At 39.3% G+C, this 27532-nt stretch overlaps 1 protein-coding gene across 2 annotated transcripts in view; it reads right to left on the bottom strand.

Annotated features, from left to right (window-relative positions):
• Positions 1-1768: 1768 nt before the first annotated feature.
• LOC306768205 (ephrin-A5b-like) overlaps positions 1769-27532 on the bottom strand; it is a 94218-nt gene continuing 68454 nt past the window's right edge. Inside the window, exons 2-6 of one of the 2 annotated variants that reach the window (XM_079256450.1) lie at positions 14995-15287; positions 6977-7042; positions 6789-6869; positions 5298-6142; positions 1769-2431 (exon numbers count right to left, since the gene is read on the bottom strand). In XM_079256450.1, coding sequence (XP_079112576.1) covers positions 6018-6142; positions 6789-6869; positions 6977-7042; positions 14995-15287 — 565 coding nt within the window. In that variant the 3' untranslated portion in view covers positions 1769-2431; positions 5298-6017. The remainder of the gene's footprint in view (positions 2432-5297; positions 6143-6788; positions 6870-6976; positions 7043-14994; positions 15288-27532) is intronic. The other variant, XM_079256451.1, reaches the window with a different exon arrangement.

Below are 27532 nucleotides of genomic sequence, written 5' to 3'. Positions count from 1 at the left end.
GGGCAGCGGTGGCTCCAGGAATCTACACAATAAATGTCAAACAAGAGAGAAATGAATATTTTCAGAGATCGGAGTAGAAAGATGAAAGAAAAATAAGACGTGATTGGTTGTGATGCAGAACTTTTACATATTCATAGCAGTGTTTCAGATAAAGTATCAAGGATAAAGAGTTGGGAGATTTGGTTCAAACTGACAGAAATCTAGCTGTTAACTGTACTTTACAAAAGAAAAAGACACCCTGGGTTCAGCTTGTTTTAAAAACAAGGAAACGGCCTGAATATCATCATGTAATGGTGGAACATAACGCTGATTAAGAAAAGATCAGGTTTAACTCGATCAGTCACCGAAACCCTCACTGATTGTAGAGCCCCGCGGCAGCAACCAATGTTGGACATTTTTAAGCCTCTGTGTGTGTCTACGTGAATGAGAGGGAAATTTTACATGTGTGAACGTCGCCAGTCAATTAAATGCTCAAACACAGAATTAAAAATATTTAGTCACATGTAGAACAGAGAGCTGGAAACACACCACCCAGTCAACGATTGGATAGGGATGTGTCTATCAAATGCCAAATCCCCCCCCCCCCCCCCAAACCCATGGTACCAAAGGTTGAGTGTTTCTGTGCTTCAGAGATGTGGCATTGGGAGAAAGTCTAAAGAAAGAGGTTTGGATCTTTGACTTGCACATTTGCAAAGCGTAGCTGTTCCAGGATCTCCAACGAACCTTCAAGTTGGATCCATTATAATCTGAAAATTCTGTAGACCGGGCTGTTAAAGGAAAAAAACCTGTAGAGATGAAGTCACAGATATTTTCTTGATTATTGTAGTTTTTGCTGTGAGATGAGGTTAAAAATATCTTTAATAAGCTTTATCTGTTCATCGAAAATAACCACAATGATGTCATTGCTATGTCATCAGGATAGATGCCGATAGGGTTGGAGAAGAAACGGACAAGCCTGCATGGCAACCTGAGGGACCAGCTGCAAACATTTCCAAGTCTGATATGATTTAACGAGAATCATACATGGTGGAAAGTCTGGGATCATTAGAAAACTCTTTGAAGTTTTTCGCTTTCAGGGAAGCGAAACCCAAAGTTAATATAAGAGAACAGAAATGGGAATTTCAGCCAGCAGCACACTTTCATATACGGACATCTTTGCTGCGCTTCTGCTGCCGATAAAAATCTAGCATGTTCAAGACATCTTCCTGAAGATTTTTCATCATTATTTGTGACAACGGTGTCTGAATGACACCCTTTAAGTGTGCAGCGGATCGGTGAAAGGTGGCCAAGTCAGCGCAGAAGGAGAGAAGAGAGGAACTGAGACAAAGAAAGTGAGAAATGAAAGCAGACAGCAGGGGAGGCAGACCGAAGCGAAGAGCAAAAGAGCGTGTGAGACACACTTTTCTTGGCAGAGCTCCCCAAAGTGCTGCACATTCCCGCAAGATTAATTGAAGCTGTTTCTGTTTTTGTTATTTCAGCCTGTGAATTACCTCCAGATTATAGAGAAACAGTTGTTCACCCACTTCCCCTGGACTAGGCCCGCGTGATTACGCACCGAGTGACAACCAAGACAAACATCCAGCTCTCGGCTGAAGCGTTCCCGCTTTCTCGTCACCCTTTCCATTTCACAAACCGCCACTCAAGAAATAAATCAGACAGGAAAAGTACAACGACAAAGAAATATTTATTAAATCTTTTTTTTTTTTTGTTTGTTTCTTTTAATTAGTCATAGCTGCTCCAACACGTGTATTTACAAAGACATGGCCTGTTTTGTAGAAAAGTCTAGTGAGGAGGTTGGAGAGGAAAAAGACGTTAGAATAGCTTGGATGAGTACAGGAGGATGGGATTCATTTAGGCACAAGAAACAGTCACTACAAAGTTATAAGAAATGTGCAGTTTTGTGGCACATCCATGTCTCAATTGGAAAAAAAATATTAAATAAAATAAAACAGTCGTGGTAATGGAACAAAACCTTTCCCACTGCTAAGATGCACTGACAAAAAGCAAACAACCATTTTTTTTTAAAGATACAGAACATGAGGAAGAGATGCCGCAAACCAAGGACAGACGATGTGGTGTTAGCCTCTAGCTACAAGGTACCAAAAATCAGGTGATGAAGAAGTCCTTCAAACACATTATCCACCCTCCTTGTTGCACAGTATGTCCATAAAACATGTGAAACATCAAAATTTCACGTGAAAAACTTTAGTTTTTCTCTTTTCTGCTGCCACGAACACATTGAGCTTTTACAGCGATAAAAGTCAGGAGCGCCGGTCGCAGACGACAAACAAAACAAAAAAGGTTTTCCAGCTCTTCATGATCCATCAGGTCTTTGTTCGGGCCCCTTTGATTTATGATTGTAACTCGAGCGTACTGCATGTTTGATATGTGCCTCGGCTCAAAAAACACACCGTTTGTTTTTTTCTGTTTCCTATAAAAGACATAGAAAATGAAAGTCAGGATTTTGTTTGTATCAAATGTTTCTTTCATGCTAAGAACATTAATGTGTCAGCTACGTTGCCCTTCAAAAAGATGTGTAAAACAAAACAAAAGGGGCATCAAACACTGTATGTTACATCGGACTAACGGCTGGATACACGGTATCCACAAACAGAATGGGTCACGTTCACTCATTTCGGCGTGACTGGAGGCGATCCTTTCAGATGGACGCTGAATCTACGGGAGGAAAATTATTCTGATTCTTCCCATTAGGTCTTAAAATAAAAATACTTCATTTGGGGGAAAGGAAAAGAAAACAATTTCGATAATAGAGGGCAAGGCGGAATATCGTATTGTCCCGTTAAACCTCATTTATGCTCCTTTTAGGTACATTAAAGAATTTCCATGTCAAATGTTGTGAAATGTCGTGAAAGGTTGTGAAATTTCACTGCCCACATTTACCCCATGCGCGATTTACGTTAGCATGGTTGTTAGACACTAATTCCACTAGAGGGCAGAGTTCCCTTCTGGGTTCTGATGATAGTTTCAGACATTACCATGGTGACGGGGGAGGAAATTGTGACAAGGAATATTCCCAGAAACAGACAAAAAGAGGTAGATGGTGGTTGTCATGAAACACATAGCAGCTTCTCCCTCTGCGTTGTTCCTTCCACTAGTTGAACACAATAATGCTCTGAGCAGCACTGCCCCCTACAGTTTTGGGCGGTACTACTACATGCAGGTACACAGTCGCAAGATCTCTGAAAACAAACTGAAATACTTGGAAAGATCGCAGAAGATAGAAACAAGGATCTGTCTGTATTTGTATTTAATGTGGAGCATGAATGAGGTTTTACACCCAACCTGCCAGCAGTGGATAATCTTTATTCTAATTTTCTTCTCAATGATATCAATAAATAACTAGCTTTAAGGGAAGAATTGATTATCCATCCGAAAAAAACAAGCTAGAGCAATATCCATGCCAAATATTTTGTGTTTTTCTACACTGAAAAGAGGCTGTGCAACAACTGTATCTTTTCATATCTGAATCTGGACTTAAAAGGCTCAAATGAAAAGTTTGGACTGCAGTACTTCCAAGGCAGGAAATATTGAAAAAAAAACTTTCCTCCCTGATCCAGAGCTGTCTGAAAATTGTAAAGCTGTAATCTTGTTCGACATAAGATAAGATTTCATTCATTATCCGTACCACTTAGTCCGATTAAGGGTTGCGGGGGAGCTGGAGCCTATCCCTGTAGTGTTTTAGCAAGAGGTGTGGCACACCCTGGACAGTTCACCAGTCCATCGCAGAGCCACACAGGGAGACAAACAACCATTCCCGCTCACTTACTTCTAGGGACAATTTAGAGTAACCAATTAACCAAACCTTTTTTGATGGCGGAGGAAGCCGGAATACCTGGAGAGAACCCACGCATACACAGGAAGAACATGCAAACTCCACCCAGAAAGGCCGCTGACCCCCAGCCAGGGTCTGAACCTGCTACCTGCCTGCTGTGAGGCCACAGTGCTAACCACTATACCACCCTGCAGCCCCTCCTGTAAATTGGTAAAGAGTTTTTCATTGTTTTTGCCAGATTTTTTTAGCCTTTTTCATAAAAAAATATCCTTATTTTATAATATTCTGACTCAGATGAAATTATGTCAGTACTGTAACTCTGTACTGTGCGATTCTTAAATAATCATTGAATGGCAGTTTGACACAATGTGATTGACGTGTGCATGGACGTCTGGCGTTCCGCAGGTTTTCCTGGGAAGAAGATTCCAATAATAAGTGTAATCAGTTAAAACTATTTCTGATCTAAATTCATGTCTGTTCACCAACAACAGTCACCATTAAGCTTTACATTAGCGGGGCGCAGCAGAATTTACAAAAAATGCCTCATAGCCCCCCCCCCATAACCCGATCCACTGCTGGCAGGAGGTTCAGTTTCCCACCTCCCCTAGCGGTCGACTTTTCAATCCAAAACTAAGTACAGGAGAACCTCTGGTGTTTTTCTGTTCAGATGCTGCTTTACACAAGTTGAAAGCCGGAACCTGAATGTACAACCTGCCACCCCACACACACCTGATCCACCTGCTTCGTATTATCTCACTGAGTCACGTCTTTCACCCACTTTGCTTCTTAATTTAAAGTAGTAAATATCCCAAAAAAAAAAAAAAAAAAATCTAATTTCACCTCATATTAGGCGTGGACACATCCCTGAACTTTGTAAGAAATTTGCTTGTATTTACAGTAGCAGTGTAAATAGTGAATCACAAAAACAAATCGTGGAACAGTAAAACTACATTTGTGACATTTGTTAATGACAAATTCAGAACACAAATATTCTACCTCTACACCCTGATGCACATCAGACTCTTTTCATTTTTTCTCCTTTCCATATTACTGGACTTTGTTTAAAAAACATCATTTTTGATCCTTTAAAAGCAGACACAAACCGTTTTTCTTCTTTTTTCTTTTTCATATTAGTGTATAAAATGAGTTGTGTAATATGGATTAACATAAAGGGTAAATATCGTTTTTATTGCCTTTCTACTGTACTTACAGACTAAACCAGAAGAGGAAAAAAAGCACAAGGACCTCACAATAAATAGGAAAATACATTTTGCCTGGCAAAATAACCATATACACGTCTATGCTCCATCCAATAGTTTACTGTACACCCGTGTTGGCTGCTACAATTGAATTATGTGATTTATTAAAAAACAAAGACAAAACAAATACATTAATTGATCATTAAATTTCACCTATCAAACACTAAAAGAAGAGCGCTTCTTTATTATTTAATTTTCTTTTCTTTTCGTTGCAACAAGGTCTCTTACGATGCGTCCTTTCTGACCTGAGAGAAAGGTTAAGTCATCAAGGCCCACCTGGTAGCCTCGTGCTCTTAGTAGCAGTCTCCTAGCAACATCATCCTTCCTTGTCTTCTCCTCTTCTGGGCTTCCTGGGACATGTTGCTCCCAGATTGAAATGAAAATCTGTCGTGCTTCAAGTCGTGAAGTTCCCGAACACACACACAAAAAAAAAGTTCCGTCTGTAAACTTGTGGAGGATCCCGCTGTGCTACTTTACCGTCGGGCTAGGGAGTGTCCTGATTGTGTTGCTCGTGTTCTGTGGGGGAATTTTTTTCAAAGCATGTTTGTGTGCTCGTCTCCAACACAAATAAACGGTGTAATATCTGTGTAATATCTGTGTAATATCTGCATACTGTGCATGGTGGCGAGAGGCAAACAGGTGAGAGACGCTTCCATCTCGCGGCGTCTCGACCGTCGGCGCCAGCTAGAAAGTCACGCCTTCTGGCGTTTTTAACAAGTCATTTAACGAGTCTTCTCCGCTGAAGACCCTTCCCTCTCTTTCACCCGGAGAGATCATCAGCATTCTTGTCCTTTTCTTTTTTTATGTTTTTCTTTTTTTGTTTTTTTTTTTTTTTTGTTTTTTGTTTTTTTTTTTGTCTTTTTTACAAAAAAGTGCTCCTTGAGGGGAGGTGTTGCAGGGTAAAGCGGCCTGTGGTCCAAACAGGACAGTTCATTGCTTGGGGGGGCGGTTTCTGAGACTGGGTGCTATAAAGACAAGATGGCAGCCAGGAGCATGAGGGCAGAGCTGAGCAGCAGGATGGAAAACTGGTGTCGACTGACAGAGCTCACGTCCCTTCTCGCTGGTTCTGGTGACTCGTGACTGATGCCATCTGAAAAGAAAAGGAGGGAGAGAATCATTGTTAAAACAGAAAACAGCTGCACAACTTTGCTCGTTTTTTTGTTATGCATGGAAAAAAGTAATCTTAGCTAACTGCTGTCTGGATCCTGATTTAGACATCATACAAAAAACTCTTATATTATCTTTGAAATTAACATTTTAATGCATTAGTTGCCACCTTGTCATAAATCCAAATAAATACTAGAATAACTATACAAAAAGTCTGCACAAAAAAACAAAGCGCTAACTGAAACTACACAACAAAACCAATTAGTCATGTTAGGTTTTACTCAACCCAATTATAAATTTGTTATAAAATGGACGATAAATGCTGGAACCTTTTTCACTTTGGATCTACATTTGCTTGAATGTTTGCATCATGGATCCAGTTACAAAAGATGCTCTCCCAGCTCAGCACAAGAAACATAACGGCAAAAAAAACACCTTATGCTTAAAATTACTCAATCAAATAAAAACTGAGAAATTAAAGATTGGTAAAAAAAAAAAACATTAAAAGATTCATTTTAATTTTAACTTCAAAATGAATCTAAAGGTCTAAATATGAACAGAAGTGGTAAAAATTGATTTATTTTTCTCTAACACAGAAACACAAACATGGACTGTACATTCCCACCAACCTCTGGGTTCAAGCGAGTTGTGACTGTTGTCATCAAAATCAACTCCTTCCGGCACGCTGCCAGTGTTTTTCACACAATTGTCTTTGCAAAACAAAGAGCAGAGAGGAGATTGGAAGATTAGACAAGCCTGATCACAAGTTGGAGCACAGCAGAACCGGACAAGGAAGACACAATAATCCGTGACTCACTTGGGGGCCTGACGAAGACTTTGAGACGAAGGCAGCTCCTCCTTCCTTTGACGTCAGTGAGGGAGGCTGTGGACACGTGACACGGTTAAACAAGAAACACTTGAGACACATCACCTTCAATTTTACCCGTCAAAAGCACCTCGTCTGATCCAATCTACAGCGCTGTAACAATGTGAAATGTCATTGCAAATGAAAATGTCAGTTTAAATGTCAGTATTATTACTGCACTTGAACTTTTTAACTTGACAACAGACATAATCAAGAGATCAAATGGCATAATAAGATGAAGATGTCAAGCATGCAGGTATCAGCACTGCAGCCAATCAGACTAATTTCTCACTTAATTCTTTTTCTGATACCTGAGAGCAGCTACCACATTTTCCAACCACATAATTTTTCTTTTATTTTTAACAATAAAATTACCTGTAAGTTCCAATATTACATGGAATTTAGGCTTGTGGTTAAAGGTTGAAAAATACATGAAGTGGAAACTTTTGCATCCTGTGCAGAAGCTTAATGTTGTCACCCCACAAAAAGAAAAAAATAACTCATGAGAATATAATGTGAGAGGTTTCTCATTCTAAGAAAATATTCATGTGAAAGCTTTGAATTGTAATGTTTTACAATAAACACCCTATAAGAATCCAGCAATATTTCACAAGGTAATGGCATAAACGGGTTATGTAAAAAAAAAAAAAAAAAAAAAAAAAAAAAACTTAAATGATTAAATGTGAAAAAGATATGTCCATGCCAATAATATCTGGGATAATATTCAAATCCACAGCATGATGTTTCTTCTACCAGTGATGTAAAACAATTCAGGTCACGTGTATTCGGTGTTTGGACAAATAGAAATACCATAAAAAGTTTGATATTGATCCTGAATACTAGATAAAAAGGACTTAAAAGTTAATGTCAGGATCAAAACGAGACTGGATGAGCTCTAAGTTCTAACAAGTACACAGAAGGAATACAGAGAATGCCAAATTATGTGTTTCACGGAGAAATCGCTGCAGAAACAACCTGGAGAAATGTCCTTATGGGGACAATAAAGTATATCGTATCACGATACAATATTGCACCATATCAATCACACTGTGTCATATCGTATTGCATCATAATGTCTTGTATCATTTAGCATCGTATCATATTGCATAGTAACGCATTTCATTGTACTGCATCGCATTACATCGTATCATATTGCATCGTCTCACATTGTATCGCATTTTATCGCATTTCATCGTATCAAATCGCATCGTATCAAATCGTATCACATCACATTGTATTGCGTAGTATTGTATCGTATCATATTGCATTGCATTGTATCGCATCATTTCGCATCGTATCCCATTGCAACATATCGCATTGTATCATATATTGCATTGTATTACTGTGTTTAAACACTGGTTTAAGCAGTTAGAAACATTTTAGTGAAAAGCTAAAAAGAGGAGGTCCCGGTGTGATTTTCAACTTCGACATATCTCTGTAAAAGAATTTGTTTGTGCACAAGATATCAAACTATCCATAAAGATTTTCTCATATTTTTTTCAATAATCAAGATGAAGGTTAGCGCTGTGCTGGAGACTGATCTGGAGCTCCCAGAGCTGATTGTCTACAGATGAATGCTGTAAAGGTTGCTGAACATAATGGATTATTCTTCACAACACAGAAAGAGTGTTCAGTCAGAGGCCTTTTCAAATAGCTGTGAGAACAATATGACTGGATCAAACAAAGCAAACTACAATTTCCTTTCAGGGGTAATAAAGTATTTTTCATTCAATTTCATTTTAAAATTTCAACTCAACCGTTTAAAAAGACACAAAACAAAGAGCAACATTTCCCATGATTCTTGTCAGCATACAGACAATGGTGCTCTCTGTGTTCTCCAAACTCATTTTCCATTTTCACTCACTTTATAACTTTACTAGAGACCTTTTTAAGTACTAAATCCACCTGAACTCCAAACCAGCCAAAAAGAAGAAATGAACAATCGGACAAGGTCGATTGTTTCTTCATCAGAGTTATTCCACACTTATCTTCCTTTGAACAGGCTAAAGAGCTTTATCTGGCAGCCTGAGCTTCCCTCTCATCTTGATGTGAAAGGGTTTTATTGCCATATTTCATGTCAATGTCACCCTCCTATTTCCAAGTCTAATTTGGCCATGGACAGTCGTTTCTGTAGAAGTGTGACACGCAGTAATGCTCACCTATAAAATCTCATTTCCCGTCTTTCCTGATTGTGAAAGGCAGAGATTAAAAACTTTTCTTTCTTTTATGTCAATTTTCAAGTAATACTAAAGGTATCCAGCTGTAACTAATGACGTGAACTTTTATCAGGTGAGTTTTTATGTTTTGTCTGGCCTTATCTTCACCCGACAGTAGATTTTTTCTTTGCATCTCGTGTCTCAGTAGCATGACCTCTGTCATTTCCCACAATCTGTCTACTGTCTCAAGCTGTGCTTGATCTGAATGCACAAACACATTTAGATATCTGTAACGCTCCATTGAGCACGTATGCTGTGGTTTTCCCGTGTATGTGCATCTGTGCACAGACGTGAATACGACGTGTACACAGCAGACCCCTCTGCTGGCCCGCCACCCAGACGCGCCGTGTGATGGATTCTGGCCCAGCGGTAAATTCCTGATAAAAGTAAAGCGTGTCACTGTTTCCACTGTTGCAGATGACTCCAGCTCTCATTTCTAAAGACACTTTATCAGATGCCGCATGGCTGTGAGAGCAGATAAAAATCATCTCTAAACTCTTGCACGAGAGGCATATTGGAAGTGAAGCGGCTGTAAGAGGAAACAAACTAAAGAAATGTTGTCAATCACGCTGCTTCTGTCTGTGTCAGTGGGTATCAAGTTACTTACCTCACACCCCGACAGTGGCTGGAACACAACTGAGCTGAACTACAGTTTCTTCTTTTTCTCTGTGTCTCATGCCCTTTTTGTGGAGATTTTATGGATGGAAAAATGATTTAATATCGACTGAGGTTGATTAATAGAGTTTTTGTGTGTGCGTACAAGGCAATTCTTGCACAAGTATTTAATGATTCGTCTGCATGGGATCCTTTTTTAACAGCAAAATATTCGATTTGTGAGGTGGAAGGTAAAAAAAAAAAAATTGTGCATAAAATATTGAAGTTTCTGCATTTTTTAAAAAATCTTAAAATTACGCACAAAATGAATTAAATGGTTTACAAACCATGTCTTACACACAGAAGTTCCCAAAGTTACACAAACTAGTTTTCACAGTTTGCAAACTATGCGTTACAAATACACACACAGTGATGGTTGATTTTCTCTCCATAAGATTTCCTCTCGTCTTATCAGTCCCATCCACATACAGAGTGCATTTCTGCACTCTTGTACATCCCCTCAAGAGGAAGAAAAAAGAAATTTGCTCAACTTTCCTTTCAAAATAGCCAACAAATCTCATAAATCATTTGGAACCGGGCTGCAGCCAAGACGTATCCTTTTGAACTTCTCTCTTGATAACTTTCCGATGAAAATGATGAGTTTCTTAGTCAGGAAATATGTGTTGACTTCTTCAAGCTGCTGTTTTGATTGGACCAGCAGCCAAATCCCTAAATACACTTCATATGCAATGATATGTAAGACAGCAAAGCAGCAAATCTTCCCAATCGAAGAGGATGGAGGCTGAATCTTGACTTGACGAATGACTGTTGATTTTCTGCATATTAGTCACAGGATGACCTGAGAAGAAAAAAGGAACTGCGATATATCTGCCTTTTCAAGGACTATTTATGTGTTTTTTCAGAGAGACCAAGCAATACATTAAATTGCATGTAACCATAGCAACAGTACACAGACTTCCCACTTAGTGCCAATTAATTCAGCTCAGACACCGATGCCATGTGCAACATATGTGGCCGATTCAAATGATAACACGCTGACATCTCTGTGACAAACAAGCTGTTCTCATTATCTTTATGAATAACTTGTTGACTATATGAACTGATGCGATAAAATTGAGAGTTCAAATCATGGCGGCAAGCTAATTGGTTCAAATTCTGAGTATTATTTTCAACTTTGTGCATTAATTTAATGCACTGTTTCAATTTAAAGGAGAAGCTTCATAGAATCTTGTTTTCCAATGTTTCTCTGCTTCATCTCTTGCTGACATTTTGTCACACTTGTTTTTTCTCATCTCACTTTCTCACCCTTCACTCTCCATCTCCTGAGCCACCATCGCTTCACAGATTCCAACACACAGCCACCCAACTGTCTCACCTCCTTTCTGTCATGTCTGCCACCGAGGTCAGTCTGGCTTTTCTGTCCTCGAGCAACGCAGCCGTGCTTTTGCCGGCGCTGTAACCCCAGCTCTGCCTGCAACTCTAGACCGCAGAGTTAGTCAGGTCATCCGGATGCTGCCTCGCCATGATGACGGAACGACAGCAAACACCCCGCTCACACATTTTACACGTATGGTCAAGTGCTGAGGCATTTGTGAACACACGGTACAGCACATAGTGCACATACCATGTGGGGCCAGGCTCTGGTGCAACTGTGAAGTGAATTAGACAGATCCTGATATTAATACTGCTGGATCAGATGTTTTTCTTGTGACGATCGAGTTGTCTCAGCGAACAAAGCCTACTGTCTTGGCCTCAGCTGTGAGACGCTAAAGGGGAACTGATGGGGCACTGTGCTGCCAGAGTTTGTGTCATTATCGATGCAGATCTGCCCTGTCTGCACGGAGCGGGATCCCGGCGTTTGAAGCACGAGGGCTTTGCAGGGAGACAGTCATCTTTCTCACACAGGGAGAGCCAGACTCTCAACTGTCTCCTCTGAAAATTGGATTTCTATCCTCTGAGATTAGGATCAGGCTTCCCCTGCTCTACTGCGGCTCTATTAGAAAAACATGAGGCCAGGAGCAGCTCATAGCACAGACCCTGTCGTCATCAAGGTGACCTTTGACCTTTTGGGACCGGGTGAAATACTGATCCCACACTAGGGCAGCTTTTCCTTAGGTGTTTGTCCGTCTGCCAAACAGACAAGCACACAGGTGTCATCCATTTGATGTGAATGAGGCCCCTTTACTCCATGCCTGGGGCAAATGATGATCACCACAGAGGAGGACAAAAGGCTGTCTGTCTTCATTGAGACATTCAGACATGAAACCCCTTCAATATGTCATTTACATGTCCGCTTCATAGATTCGAGCCAAATTATATGTACTGAATGGAATTCACTGTCATCTGTTGTTGAACTTTGGTGGAGTTACATGCTTAGTATGATACCAGAAACTAACACAGCATATTTTACTCCACCACAGCAAAGCAAGGATTTATGCAGAAAACATGTTTCATATTTCACACTAAACTGATTTTTTTAAAATCTTTTTTTTCTATTATTCAGTTTTCTTTTTATGTTTTTTCCCTTTTCATTTATTTTAAATGTAGATTTGTTTAAACTTAAAGCCTTTAAAACTTATTTAACTCATGGAAATATACAAGATTATTTTTTATTATTGGACATTATTATTCATTATCTTGAAAAACATGTTTAAATACAATTTCATAGTCTTGTTTAAAAAAAATCCAAATTAGTAACCTGGGCACGCAAGCTTTTAAGTATTTCCGTCTTGCTAAACATATGCTAATGTAACCTATTTCATTAAAAACCAATAACAATGAGCACCTGAAAGTCTTGTATATATATATATTTTTTTTTTATTTAAAATGAATGAATTAACTCAAACACAAGAAATATTGCTCTTAACCATAAATTTCCAGGAAAAAATAAACAATACAGAATCAGTGCTTAGCTTTGTGGAATGTGTTAGCTTCTTTAGCTAATTTTAGCTAGCTAGCTTTTTTTTAATGCTTTATGTGCTTTTACTTTAGTTTTTGTCTGTGCAGAAAGCAACATTTCTGTTAATGTCCTCAGCTTCCTTTAAGTAACAAATTTACTGGTGAAACATCTGCAAAAAAATTATTATACCATACTTTTCTGATGCTAAATAGCAAGTTAGCAATTACTTATTAAAGAATGATAACTAGGATAGAAAACCCTAAAATCATGGTTAAAGGAGAGTCTTAGCACATGACTCCAAATAAAAGCTAATATTGCTCTTATCCTGAGAATGTTGTTTTTACCCTGAACTTTTGCTCCTAGCTGTAAAAACAAAAAGTATTATGTTTCTGTAAATCTGCTAGCTTTTACTTCTGGGTCTATATAAACTGTAATCAATGGAAGCTAAGAGCGACCACGACTTACAATATTTATTTTTGATCCTTTTAAAATCATTACTTATTTATTCCATGATTTCAAGATCACAAAACTCATCTTCATTTAATGACAAATGAACTTTTCCAATTATCTTCAGAAATCTGGGATTTCTCAAAATAACCACCCACTTTAATTGTTTATCACATGATAAAGAGTTTCCTTTGTTGAGATTAAGAAATGCTCAAGGCTAGCCACAAAATTAGGGTTTAGAACCTAATTTAATTGGAAATTGTTGTAATTGATCAGTAATCATGTATCATTCTGGTCATTCCTAAACTGACTACAAAAAATGTCTTTGTTTTACTGTAAGTTGTAAATATTTTAAAACCGAGAAAGGTTTTGAAAAAGTCCTTTATCTCAAGAAATCAACAGAGATAAGATAGTTATATAATTATTATGATGATAATTATACAATAAAATGACAGAAAAGAAGCTTTACTGCTTCACAGCACCCATCTTTCCTGACTACACAACAAATGTTCTGACTGTAAGGCCTTTGTAATTTCCTGTAGGGGTTTTTGTCATTTGTTTTTTCAACCCATGCCAAGGCTTGTCCTCGGAAAAAAGACAAAACACGAATCTCACATAATGAGTCATGAATCTGAGTCAGCAAGAGACAGCTCATATGGCCTGAAACTGCTCAAAGCCATATGGACTGCCCCTCTGCATTTCTTCTTCACCAACAAAGTCTCCAAGAACCTTACTTTCACACACAACTCAGAGCCAAAAGAACAAAGCTCAATTAAGAATGCAATGACTTTTCATCTCTTCCAACAACTTTCTCCAACATCAACTATTTTCTGGCACGGCTGTTAGTAGATCACAGTGTCCTAAACAAAGCAGTTGCGCTTCATGCTTACGAGTTGAGCAGAGACATCCAACAGAAATATAAACTGATGGGTTATAGTTTAAAAACACTTGAACAAAAAGATAGATGAGGGTTACGTTAACCTTGCACAATGTAGGTCTTTAAATGATCTTAGCTAAGATGTGACAGTCATATTTCAGATACGTCCTACTGACATTAAAGGTTGTTTAAAGAGAAAATAATAAAGCAGCACTGTAACCAAAGACTGATCAGATTAGCCAGAAACTTACTTAATACCTCTCTGAGTCTGGAAGCAATGCTAGGAAGTTCTACCAGCACAGCAGGGGGTGTATTGAGAAAAACTCATATACTCATTCTCTGTTGAGTTTGTTATCTTTATTCTCGTCTTTGTTGTGGTGCCAAAACACTACTGGCTTTCCACAGACTCTTCCACTCCTTATTACTGGTTCCTGTTAATACCCTTGAAGTTCTTGCCTGACCTCAAGTGTCAGCTAAATACCTCAAATCTACCACTGTGTCTTATTTAGTCCATCTCTTCTGCCCCTGCAGGGCATTTCATTTATGAAAACACGACTTTCCCAGCTGCTTGTTTTGCCGAGTCTTCTCACGAGGAGGAGAAAGCTGAGCTCAACCAGTCAGCAACAAAAGACACTTCAGGCGAGACCTCACCAGTTGATATGTTTTACCCCTTCTGGCTTGTGTTTTGGTTTTGGCCATCATTGCAAGGTCTTGCAAAACAAGATTTGAATGTTGTTGCAGCATTATTCCAAGGTGTCATTTAGCTCAATCATCTGAAGTAACGTTGAGTTTGTGTTGTGAACACTTAAAATGTAAAGATTGTGTTGACAGTGTGTCTAAGTTTTTTTTTTTAGCCTTTTTGGAATTCAACTTTAGAAATGTGACCGCAAAAAAGGGGAAGTCAGTGCATACTCACAGATATAATAATACTCTCTGCCGGAGCGGAATTCAAAGCCTAAAGAGAAGGGAGTGAAGAGCTGGAACTTCTCAGAGAACTTCAGCGGTCCGTTTGGTGACAGAGGCCTGTTGCACTCCCAGCGTTTGAAGCCCTTGGCGGTGGGGTCGCAGGAGCTGTAGCCGTCATAGTTGACCATATAGAGGACGTAACGTTCGGCCCGATCGTCAGAGACCGGGCTGGCGTAGTGCGGACAGTAGACGTCCAGGTAGTCGTTGATGCAGACGTCGATGTGGTAATCACCCCGGTAAAATCTGAAGGGCAGAGAGGAGAGTAGAATTATAAATACGGTATATTTATACATAATTTCTAAATTATCCAAAACCAGATGACAAGAAACAATACTTAAAGTAGCTTTGCAAGTACACAGAGGACAAAAGGAAATGGATCCTTGAAAAATTAGGTCAAACCACAAGAGATGCAACCAACTGCTCTGGTTGCTCTCATCATGTCAGCCACAATCATCCGGAGCCCTTTATGAGATTTAACCGAGTCCCCTTGCAACCCAGTTGTCCACCCCAGCAGAAACCTCTCATAACGCACACAAGTAAGTCATAAGCCATATATCAATGTTGGTGCTCAGCAGCAATGACTTATGCTGGTGTTGAAAATTAAAGTCCCCCTCCGTTACAGGGCTAATCCCCTGGTTAGCATGTGCCTTTAGCAGCTTTAAGAGGATCCTGTTGTAGAATGAGATTTTCATTAGCCACATATGACAGCTTGATGTAAGAGCCCCTTGTGGAATCTGCAAGTCTGGGAAAATGAGGCCTGCTCTCAAGCTTCACCTCAATACAGCCCTGAGTTTCTTTGCCTGGTTTTTGCTGTAAACTGAGTGGACAGGAGACAGGGGAAAGAAGTGCAACTACAAGACATGTTGGCCATTCATTCCCAAGAAGTGATTGGAAAGGCATATTCCCTTAGGCGGTGTATAAGGTTGCATTTCTGAAGCTTTAAACGGAGACAGATTAGGCATGGACAGCCAGCTGGTTGTGTCTCTGTAGCTGCTAATGGCCTGTGGTCCAGTATCACTGACATACTGCGGATGTCTTCAATACCCCACCTCAGTTCATTGACTGGGAAAGAGACTGTGCTTGAGCATGCAGCAGGCCGATGATCTGATACCAGTGAAGTCTTGAACACCACGGGAGGCTTACTACCCTCACTTTTCTCTTGGCGTGTTTGCAGATCTGTGGCCAGTGAGGCAAACTGCTGCCGTTCCATAAGACAAAGGGAGTAACAATCAGCTGATCTCAAGCCAAGTTGAGACAGGGATGCAGCAAACATGTACATGTTCAGAAGGCATGAGTAGCATATGGGGGAGTGTGTGATCGCCGTGGCCTGCTGGGGGTATCGGGTTGTCGTTACACAGATTGTAAATGTGCTGCAGGATTAGAAGCCATCCTACTGGGTTTGCTAGAACCACAAATGAACGGATGTGTGTGACTGCATGAAAGCAGGGTGTGTGAGGGTGTCTTGTGGCATTCAGTTATATTTCAATCTGTTTCATTCTCTAATTATAGCCTGGTAAAAAGTGAAACCAAAGCACTTGCTTTCTCCTGTAGTTTGTTGCCCCTCCAGCACCAGCTGAGCACTTTGGCTCCAGGCAGGCACAGCATGACTTCCTTTCGCCTCAGTTTCAGGATAGTTTACTGATATTATGACTACCAGTGGTCAGTCGGCTCCACAGTATCATGTCCTCAGTCAGAAGCACTGTGGCGTAGCCTGCTTTGTCTTCCTGTGTCTTTACAAAGCAGTGAATGCCAGCTTCGGCTTTGTAAGTGTCAATTGCCGTCAATCAAACTTGCCCCAGGAGTAAGAGCTAAGATTAGTAAGGATTAAGAACAGTCTGTAACTAATGCCTTTGTGATGGAAAGACGAGAAATGGTTCAAGGAGGATATTTGTTCTGAGAAATATCCATTTTGTGTTTAGAGTGGGAGCAGTGTAAACAAGCACTAACAAGTATCTCAAAATGAGTCTCCAGTGACTGCTTTGATTTCACTTCTGCACCTAAATTGGAAATAAATGCACGTGGTCATAATTTTAACAATGTGTCAGTGTAAGAAAATCAATACAATCAAAGTCTAAATTGTTTACTCTGCAGGGTTTGTGGAGATTTAAGTTGTTTTGTTTTTCTTTTTTTTCCACTTAGTCCTTTTCTGACCATTTTTAGAGAAATGTGCTTATTTGTGTTTTGAACCAACAACCACAGGGCCTGTAAATCTTTCAAGCACAGAACAGGCTTGAAGGATTGTTGTTTCCACACATAACAGATCATTTATCCCAGAACCAATTTTATGGGTATCTTTTGGGTGCTTTGTTAAGAGCAAAAACAACATTTGTTACCATTTCATGGTAAATATGTCCAAAAACATGACATGTCTATTCTTAAAATAAATGAGGGAAACAGAAAAAATGAAGTAAAAAAAAACAAATAATAAAACTAAGTAAAGTCAAGACCTAAAGGTGGGTAACAAGAAACCAGACATATGGAAGGGAAACAGGAAGAAAGGCAGAGGTAAGTCAAAAGAAACAAGAACTGAGCAACAGGTCTTATGGAGTAAAGAATAATCCCAAGAGCCCAGACCTCCACATTACTGAAGCAGATGAGATCATCTTGACATAAAATAAAACAAAAAGCCATCCACCATCCAAAGCAGGGATTTCAAGAGTCCTTCAAAAGGCATGGAGAACTATTCTTGAGAGAAATTACAAGAAAAAATGGCTAAAGGCCCAAGATGGATTAGCCTTCTGTTCGTCTTCTGCGTCCTTTCATCAAAGATAAAAGCTCAAAAAAAGAAACAAAACAGGATGAACAAAGCTCTTAGGTCTTACACTTTCTAAATGCTGCTGAAGCTTCATTTTAACTTCAGCTCATATTGGTACTACTGTCTGAATCTCACCCACCTCTGCAGCCATAACAGATCAATACAATTTACTTTTGGATACTGCAGAAAATATCATAGGAGATATGGAATGCTGGCAGTAAAAAACTAGTGATATCAAAAGGGAATGGTAATAACAAGGAGAGGTGAGGTGGGATGTGAAGTGCCAAGAAAAAAAAAAGGACTATCCAAACTTTCCCCAGCCACCTTCATATGGGGTTGTTGGACCCCTTAGATATGGGTAAAGATGAAGGAAGATGTAAAATCCCCTCACACAACTGCAGCTTGGTTAAAATGTAGTGGTCAATGAGTGGTGTTGATCTGCTTCACTTTTATCTTTTCACAGTGGATTTAGATTGTAGGCACAAGATTGCTTAGGCCTCTCTTCACCAAATGGCCTGGTCAGGACGCATTATTTTGCGTTTCCACATAAGGGTACCCTAATATCCCACCTAACCTATCCTACTTTTTTGGAATCTTTTCATTGGAGTAACAATCAAACCAAAAAAGGGTGGAGCTTGACACACTGATCTTTTCATTGGCATATTCAGGAAAAGTTAGGGTTGGCTAGGAATGCAACAACGTTACAGTTGACCATCCCATTCCACACCATAACCATCCCAAATTGCACCTATTGGTAGAAACAAAGTCTACAGAAGCAGCAGGGATTACTTTGAGTGACGTAAATGCTGTGTCGTAGGGCTACACACTGAAGATGCTGCACCCTGAGGCCCCTGATTTCCTAAAGGCTCTAGAACATCCATCCCTATAGCTTGGGTTATTGATTTTATTGTTTTTGCCTTCATTGTGTTCCTTTTCTCTCCAGTTTTATGGGTAGAATTTGAGCTATTGAATTGGATTGCAGGGTTAGAACTGCCCAAACATGTGCTCCAGAGACTGAATGGACCGTAGGTGTTTATGGCAAAAGACAATATGATGCAGAGCAAGAGTCAGAAAAGCGCCAAGAGATGAGCCAGATGTTTGCCAGATGGAGGCTGTAAGGAGATTTTTGAGTGGCACAAGTGAAATATTGAAAAGAAACAGAGCTATAAACCCACAGCCTGAGTCAAGATGTAAAGAAACACATGACATTACTATACTCTGCCCTCTGGTTTCATCTTTTAAGCAAAAACTTTCTCCTGCTGTTTTTCCTCTGATGTGATCTCTACTATGTATCTCACCATGAGGATATCCGTCACCACTGCACTCTGAGCATGAAACGTTGATTTATTTGTCCAGATTTAAGCCTCCAACAAAGTATTAGCAATTTTCAACACTGCGCTTTCTTCACTTTCATTACCAGGGAAGATTTATTCATCTGTTTTTCCAAATGGCTTTGTTGTTATAGGCGATTTAGAGAACCATTACGTCTTCGCAGAACTGATCGAAGCCATTTCAATATTTGTGTTAGCCCTTTTCTGTTCTTCTGAGCAGCAGGAGGTGGAGAAAGCTGATCGAGGCTTTAGGGGTTTTGATAGCAGGAAGCAAAGAAAACGATCATGAAAGAAAGAAGAAGCATGGTTCAACGGTTCAGTATCGGTTATGAATGTGTCATAATGAGCTGTTAACTAAATAAAAGAACCTAAATCCTAAATTCATTTGTTCTGGGGATTAATGATCCCCTGATTGAATGAATTACTCACAGCCAGTTAGAGGGACTAATCAATGAATCAGTAACCAGAGCTCTTAACAAAGCACACATCGAGGGATAATCCCTCTTTCCAGCCGGCTCCCCCCATTTGTTTGCTTTCTTTAGCCCCATCTGTTGTATTTGTGTCACTCGGTGGTCTGGCACAGGTAAGGAATGGCAGAGCCAGGAAAGAGCGGGAAACAGGACCCGGGAGCAAAGCTGAAAAATATTTGTCTGGGTTTTTATGTTCTACTTATTTGTTAAGCCATTAACAAATCCATCTATGATCAACTCACTCCTAACTAAAATATCTTTATTTACTGTCTGTTTCGTGCCAAATTATAAAAGTTCTTTCCAGGAAATGTTGAAGGAAACTCTTGAAAAACTGTTGCACCATAAATAAAGTGTTTTATCTCCTAACATGAGGGCTTGGATAACATTTCCAAACCTCTCCGGGATGCCAGGAATTACATACTGGGGGAAAACTGAGTTCTTTATGTGTTTGCTTTCTAATTTATTGTGATGAATAAAACTGGAAAAATATATGCACACACATGCCATTAGGATACATTTGTTGCAAATATATATTTCAAATTTAATACTTGGCCAGTTTAAAGAGTCACTTTAAATCAAGAAATCTTTACAAGCACTTTCAAATTTACCACCATTTATCATAAAGAACTTCCAGATCATTTTTATTTAAAGTTAAATTTCTAAAATGTGAAACAACCAAGCACTTCTTAAAAACCAAGGAATTAAAAAACACATTACTGTAGTTTCTTCATCTTAGCAAACCCCCGAACAGAGAGAAAAGAAATGGCTTGACTCCTTCTAAAAACAAGGGAAATGAATAAACAGTTGTGCAAGACTGAAACCGAGGAGGAGCAACAAGAGCAAATGAGTCAAGACACGAACTAAAAGAAATAAGTAAGAGGGTAAAGTACAACAAAAGAAAGAAATGTGGGGAAACTAAAAACATAACCTTATGGTACAGAAAACAAAAGGAAAAAAGACCAGAGCAGAAGGTGTCTTGATCAAGGCAATTTCTGATTAATGGCAATCAATTATATACCAGCTGCACCTTGATGTGCTTTCGAAGAATTGTTTTAGATTATAAACATGTCTGCGGTCAGGAAATATTTAACATACAAGACTGCATGTAGGCAGTGTCCTACATGCAGTAGAAAAGAATGAACACTCAGTGTGTCTATTTTTTGTTTATTTATTTAGTATTTATTTTATCTGACAGTTACAGAGCATATTAAAAACAAAAGAACACCTCAAAATATGCCAGATTTAGCCAAAGGGCTAATTCTCAGCTGTTAAAAGGCTCCCTGGAGTAATTCTTATGAGGCTAGCTAAAAGCACATTTTCCCCTTTAAAAAAACAAAACAAACAAACAAACAAAAAAAAAAAAAGTCCTTTTGGATTTTTACCCATCATTTAGATGCACTTTATTTATTTTGGTAAAATATTTTTTTAACCAGGTACAACAGAGTTGGTGATTATTTGTGATTGTACAAAAACTGTGCACAACCGGCACCAAGTTTTTCATATGAAATGTATAACCAAGAGCTTATCTCTACATCATGATCCCTGCCTGAAGTCACAGTTCAATGTTTATTGATGAGATTCAAGTAGTTTTAAATAGAGAAAATAGCTTTTATCAGAAGTTGTTCTGAGCAGCTTTTAGCCGAGCTAGCTAGTTAGCCTCATTCCGACTAACATCTAACTAATGCAGATAAGTCACTGACTACTCAGAGGTACTTTACAAAACCAAAAGAGTGAAAACACCCGAAGGAGCTTTTTCTTTTCTCTTTTCAACTTAACAAGAACAAATAGCTCATAGAACAGCTTAAACAAAATTAGCTTGTCTTTACTTAGCTTGTGGAGACTGAAATGTCAGACAGACACAACATAAATGTTTAAAACCTCAGTTTTAATTTTTTTTAGCTTAATTTTGTGTAATTTAAAAGAGATACTCTTTTAAATGAAGAGATACTCAAATAAATTCTAATTAGTACAATGTAAAGCAAGGAGAATCAGGTGCACAGAAACAGAAGAGAGAAGACAAGACAGGGAGGAGTTTAAAAAGACAAAAACAAAAAGCAACTAAAAAAAAAAAAACTAAATTGAAAAGAAAATACTGAATAAAATAAGAAAGGTGGATAAGAAATGCAAAGATGAGCCACAATAAAAGTTAGGAGAAGAATGCAGAGAAAACAAGAGGGCAGAAGTAGGTATGAAGGAGGCAGAGAAGAAGATAAAGCCCTCCCGTTGTTTTCTTCATGAACACAGCCAGGTCAGATGGGGGACAGCTTCCCAGGGTTATTCCACAAAGAGAAAAGAGATGCTTTTGAGACACAGTAACACACAACGCTTCTGTCCTCAAACACATATGCACATATAATGACTGAACTGGAAGATGAAAACACACAAACCACAAACTGCAAACCTCATGCTGCTTCTATATCAAGTCCTTTAATTTAGTTCCAAAAAAACCGGAACGGCACACAATGAGAACACATAGCTCCCAATCACCGCCTCTAGGGGGAGCTATTTAAGGGGCCATAAAACGAATGATCAGACACTGATCATGAGACGATGCCACCAGATGGAGGTCTGTCCACCCTTCTGCCCTTAGGGTTGGGAGGTCTCCATCAACGTTCCTCCACCTGTCCCATCATTCATAGCTCTCTACTGCTGGGAAGTTAAAGCCATTGCTACTTAGCTCACTAATTATATACACACATCTGTCCGCAGACACACAATCATACACACAGAATGTATTTAAATGCATAATGTGTCTGCCAGAGGGCTTGGTCCGGCTGGGTGCTGACAGCAGAGAAATGAGGAAAGTAGAGCCTAAACTACAGAAAGTTGCTTCTGATTTTTTTTTCCTCTTTCTTGCTGGGAAGAAAAGCAGGGGAAGTGAATAATTGGCCTCCGATTAAAAACACGTTGCTGCTTGTGGGAAGGCACCTCAGAGAGTTAAAAACACAACCGAGGGGGCAAGAGGCAGGAAAGAGGCAGGAAGATAGATCCTGGTGGTCTTGATTGTGCCAATCACTAACTTGTCCCTTCACAGCAGCTGTAGAGACCGACACGCAGACGGCGGAAAGCAAACCTCCGACAACACATCCTATTGTAGCGTGTGTGAATACATCAGGCCTGCAGTTGCTACAATGCAGCTAATACTGTGTTTGTTAAAATCTCTATCCTGTCAAACTTGACCTCTTCTGCTGCAGACATCCTGCAGGGTTTAAGAGCACAATGATGAACATGTCAACAGATGCAGGAGCACTTCGTTCTTTACCTTCGAATGAGCCCCCTGCTTTGATGTGGTTTTGTTTCTCTAAGAAACAGCAGTGAGGACGGAGGAAGCTCTCTGTGCAATGATAAGAGATGCTAAAGGAAAACTGCAGTTGAAGTAGCACCAGAATGTGGGGATTTTGGACTGAGATAGTGTTGTTCCAGACTTTGATGAGCTAGCAGAACTTATTAACCACTGAACACCTGTTTAACTATTTGTTGGCACAGACAGCAATCAGCAGTCACATAACAGCGACTCGAAGCATTTCGGCACGTAGAAATGTTTAAGAAGTTCAAACCAAGCATGAGGATAAGGAAGAAAGGAGATTTACGTGACTTTGGACTTGGTATGGTTTTAGGTCTGGGTCTGGGATTTTCACACACAGAGAAGGAATCTGAAGAAGAGAAAATATCCAGAGCAGTTATCTGGGCTAAAATGCCTTATTGGTGTTAGAAATCAATACAACTCACACAGGATCTCCAAAACTGGACAAGAGAAGATGAAAACATGTCTGGTTTGATGAGTCTCCATCTCAGCTCCACATTTGCATGGTAGGATCAGAATTAAGAGAAAACATGAATCTATTCTTATCAATGCTTTGGGATACTAGTGGTGTAATAGTGTGGGAGATATATTCTTGTCCCACTTTGGTCCCCTTAGTACCAACATGACCTGGTTTAACCAGCACAGCCTACCTGAGTCCTGCTGCTGACCATGTCCATCCCTTTCTGAGCACAGTGTAGCATCTTCTGATGGAAACTTCCAGCAGGATGATGCACCATGTCACAAAGCTCACATCATCTCCACCATGATGATTAGTTCACTGTCCTCCAACGGCTCCACAGTCACCAGATCTCCATCCAGCAGAGCAGCTTTGGGACGTGGTGGAACGGGAGATTCTCACCGTGATGAGGTGGAACTGTGAGATGCTTCATGTCAACGTGGAGAAAAATGTCTGAGGAATGTTTCCAACATCGAAGTGGATCTATGACACTAAGAAAGAAGGCAGTTCTGAAGGACAAAGGAGTGTAATCCCTCTTAAAGTGGCCACTGTGTGGATATAATAGGAGTGGGAAAATCGAAACGAAAAATCCAAAATCTGGATTTTTTTGTTTCACAATTTTAAAATTAATTTTTTTTTTTTTGTTAAAAAAACTATTTTTTCCTCAATTAAATAAAATGAATCCACTGTAAAATTTTTGTCATTTTTATTGTTTTTATTGATCTTTTAACTCTCTTCTAGGGCATTATAGCAGCAGAATGATGATTTGGCTATACTGTGTTGTTTTCTTCTAACTGAAATAAAGAAAAATTACTAGCATAAAGAAGTTCTATTAAAAAAATCTTTTTAATCTACAAAAATCATCAATATTGAAGAATTGCAATTTAAATCACAATTTAAATTGAATCAGCACCAAAAAAAATCGGGATCGAATCGGGACAAAAGCATATCGTCACAGCCCTAGTTAATAATGATCCTGACCTAAAACAATGCAGAAGTTCACTAATTCTAATAATTAAAAAAAGATTCATTCTTGCAGTGTAAAAATAATGAGGATTATTCCACATTTGTATAAATATCTATTTCTGTGTGCATTTTTACAAATGAAAACCTAAAACAGCAGGGGATCAGGCCAGGAGGGACTTGATTTGAGTGACATGACCCTTTCAGACGAATGTTTCTGATGGCGCACAAACTGACTGAGACGAGTGCTTCTCCTTTCGTACATGGATGAAGCAGGTTAATTACTGACAGCACTATTCTGGAGTCAAGCAGGTCAAAGCAGCAACAGCAGGATAAGGTTGGTGTCAATCAACACTCACATGAACACACACAGCAGGGCTTCATCATTGAGTCAGCGTAAAACCCCCAAGGGCCCGACAGAGCGACTCATAACCCAACCCCCACAGTAAAGACGCTTGTTAAGGTTGTCATGACACCACTTTACGACAATAAAAATGCTCCAACCATACAATTTGGGCTCTTTGTCGAACATGTGGCATGCATGGACTGTATGACACAACAACCTCGCCTTCGTACGTTGCTCCCATCAGCATCTGCTGGAAGCCGAATGAGGAAAAACCTGCAGATGCTATAAACCTCCGTTCCGCAGATATAAACCATGAATGCATGACCATGATTGTAAGGGTGATAAAGCATCCATTCAAGGGTTTCTCTCATCAGACGAGCTGCTCACCCCACCCGGTCGATATCGATCCGACACCTTAGACTCTGAGCTAAGGTCAAGGGTTAGTGACAACCAATTATTCAGCCAGTGTGTTTGGTCAGTGTCTGAGTCCAGGTGATAGTCTGACCCCACCGTCGTCCATCTTAGAAGCTGATGAGGGATGAAGCTTTAAGAAGTTTAAGAAGTCTTTAAAAAAGCTCAACTCCCGTGAAATGTGTCACATTTGATTAATTTGTGGGTTTTTTGTCTGCAAATTAGATTTTGCCTGCTTGATAGTCGGCTCTGAACCGAACATGGTCAGACTTTTCCATCCCGGAATATGAACACTGATTACACATTATGGCATCAATAAGGTATTTAGATATTATTTGTCTCTGTAATCTTGTAAGCTTTCCTCAAATTTAACTGCAACAACATAAATCACCTCAAAAATACAATTGACTTTTGCACTTTTTTCATTTCTTTTCTTATGTTAATATTCAGTCGTTGAATTCTAAACAAGCAAAAAAAGATGAACAGAGCTGTAATGTTAGTAACATTTTAGACAAGTTAGTGATATGTAATCAGTGAGCTGCATGTGTGTTACGCCCCCTTCGTGGGCTTTGATTTAATCAGTTTCATGTCTTATATGGCAATCTAATTGCAAACATTGTTTCCAAAAAAAAAACAAACACAAAAAAAAAAAAAACAACCTGAAACTTTTATAAGTACAATTAACCTTAAATTTAAAAAAAAAAAAAAAAAAAAAAAATCCTTTCTACCTTTATTTAACAGATACAAGTTGTCTCTTAGACTAATGTTGTATTTGGAAAAATTGAACAAATATGAAAATGAGAGCAACACCTAAAACAAATTTTAGTTTGCAGACAATATTAGTAAGAGTTTGAAATTTTTACAATAAGCAAAATAGCTTGAGAAAGGTAAGGGTGCCAACATTGGCTATAAAAGTACGTGCAAAAAGCTTAATCTTTGGCAAACAAAAGGTGTAATCCTCCACTTTGAGCCACAATCAGTCTGATAATAATTAATTAGTTGGTGAAAAATAATTGATATTTTGAAAATGAAATGAAGAAATATGGTATATCGGCATTTTGCAGTGTATTAAGATTTATGGAGTTTGATGAAATGAGCATGAAGGCCAAAAATGGACAACTTTGTTGTGTGGTTGTGAACTTTGCACTGTCATGCGGTGGTGCAGGAGTCATTTTAGTCATATGGGCTCAGCAGTACCTTAGGAAACCATTTTTATTTGACATGGTACACCACTGCATCTGCAAATGTAACCTGAAAATGTATTACGCTACATTTCAGCTCTTCTTCTGAATGGAGTCAAGCTCATCACAAATGGACAAAAAGATAGTGGACACATGTCATGTAGTCAGATGAAGCCACAATTTAGAAAATTTTGCTCTTTATGCCAAAAATGAAGAAATCTATTGAATAATTTATCAACAAAAGCTAAAAAGCCAGTGTTTGTGTTAGCATGGGGGCACATAAGAGCCTGGATTTATTTAATTTAGAGAGGAGATTCTTTGGTTGTGCTTCTTCAAAAACAACAGAAAACAGAACAATACCACCAGAAGACGTTAAGAATTTTTTTATATTTTCAAAATAAAATGAAGCTAGTAAGAAAAGACAAAAATCTGCATCTTTGAACTTGTGCCTATTTAACAAAGACTTAGAAAAAAAAAAAACTAAATAACTACAGGCCAAATTATCTTAAATTTCCATAAATAAGCCCAGGTGAAACATTTATAAAGTCAGAAATATCCCATCTTGTTACATCTTAGTTGTTTTTAAGAAATCTTTTACATCAAATATCCATTTTTACTTATTTATCTAAAGCTGCACAAGCAGAGAAAGCCCGTGGGGAAATTAAGCTATTTATTAGCAGTATTCAAGACAGAAAAAACAAAAATATACTTAAGCCACATAAGAAATACAAGGAGGTCTGCAGTGACACACTAACACACACACACACACACACACACACACACACACACACACACACACACACACACACACACACACACACACACACACACAGAAACCCAGATGTGAGCCGGCATAAGCAGCAGTGACTTCTGCAGGAAGGCTCCACCTGAAGCGTGTTTGACTAACATGGACCTGATCCTCGCTCTGCAGAGCCGAGACTCTGCCCTCTGACCCCCCTCCCCAGGAGTGATCCTCGCCCCCCTGCACAGCCCTATCACTTTACTGCACCCCAGGGAGCCACGGCCCCGCCCGCCCCCAGGCCCAACACACTCTGAACCCACAAACCAGGGAATGGGGGGGGGTGGCAGAGAGAGGAACCCACAACGTCTGGACTCAATCACCCGCCCATGACAATCCTGCAAAGTCTCCACACACACACACACACACACACACACACACACACACACACACACACACACACACACACACTGCCATGACTGCCTGCAAACAGACGCACACACACCGACACTTATCCACCAGTGAGGTCTC

The sequence above is a fragment of the Telmatherina bonti genome (assembly GCF_933228915.1).
Source record: "Telmatherina bonti genome assembly, chromosome: 17".
Taxonomy (NCBI): domain Eukaryota; kingdom Metazoa; phylum Chordata; class Actinopteri; order Atheriniformes; family Telmatherinidae; genus Telmatherina; species Telmatherina bonti.
This window is presented reverse-complemented; position numbering and strand designations above follow the sequence as displayed.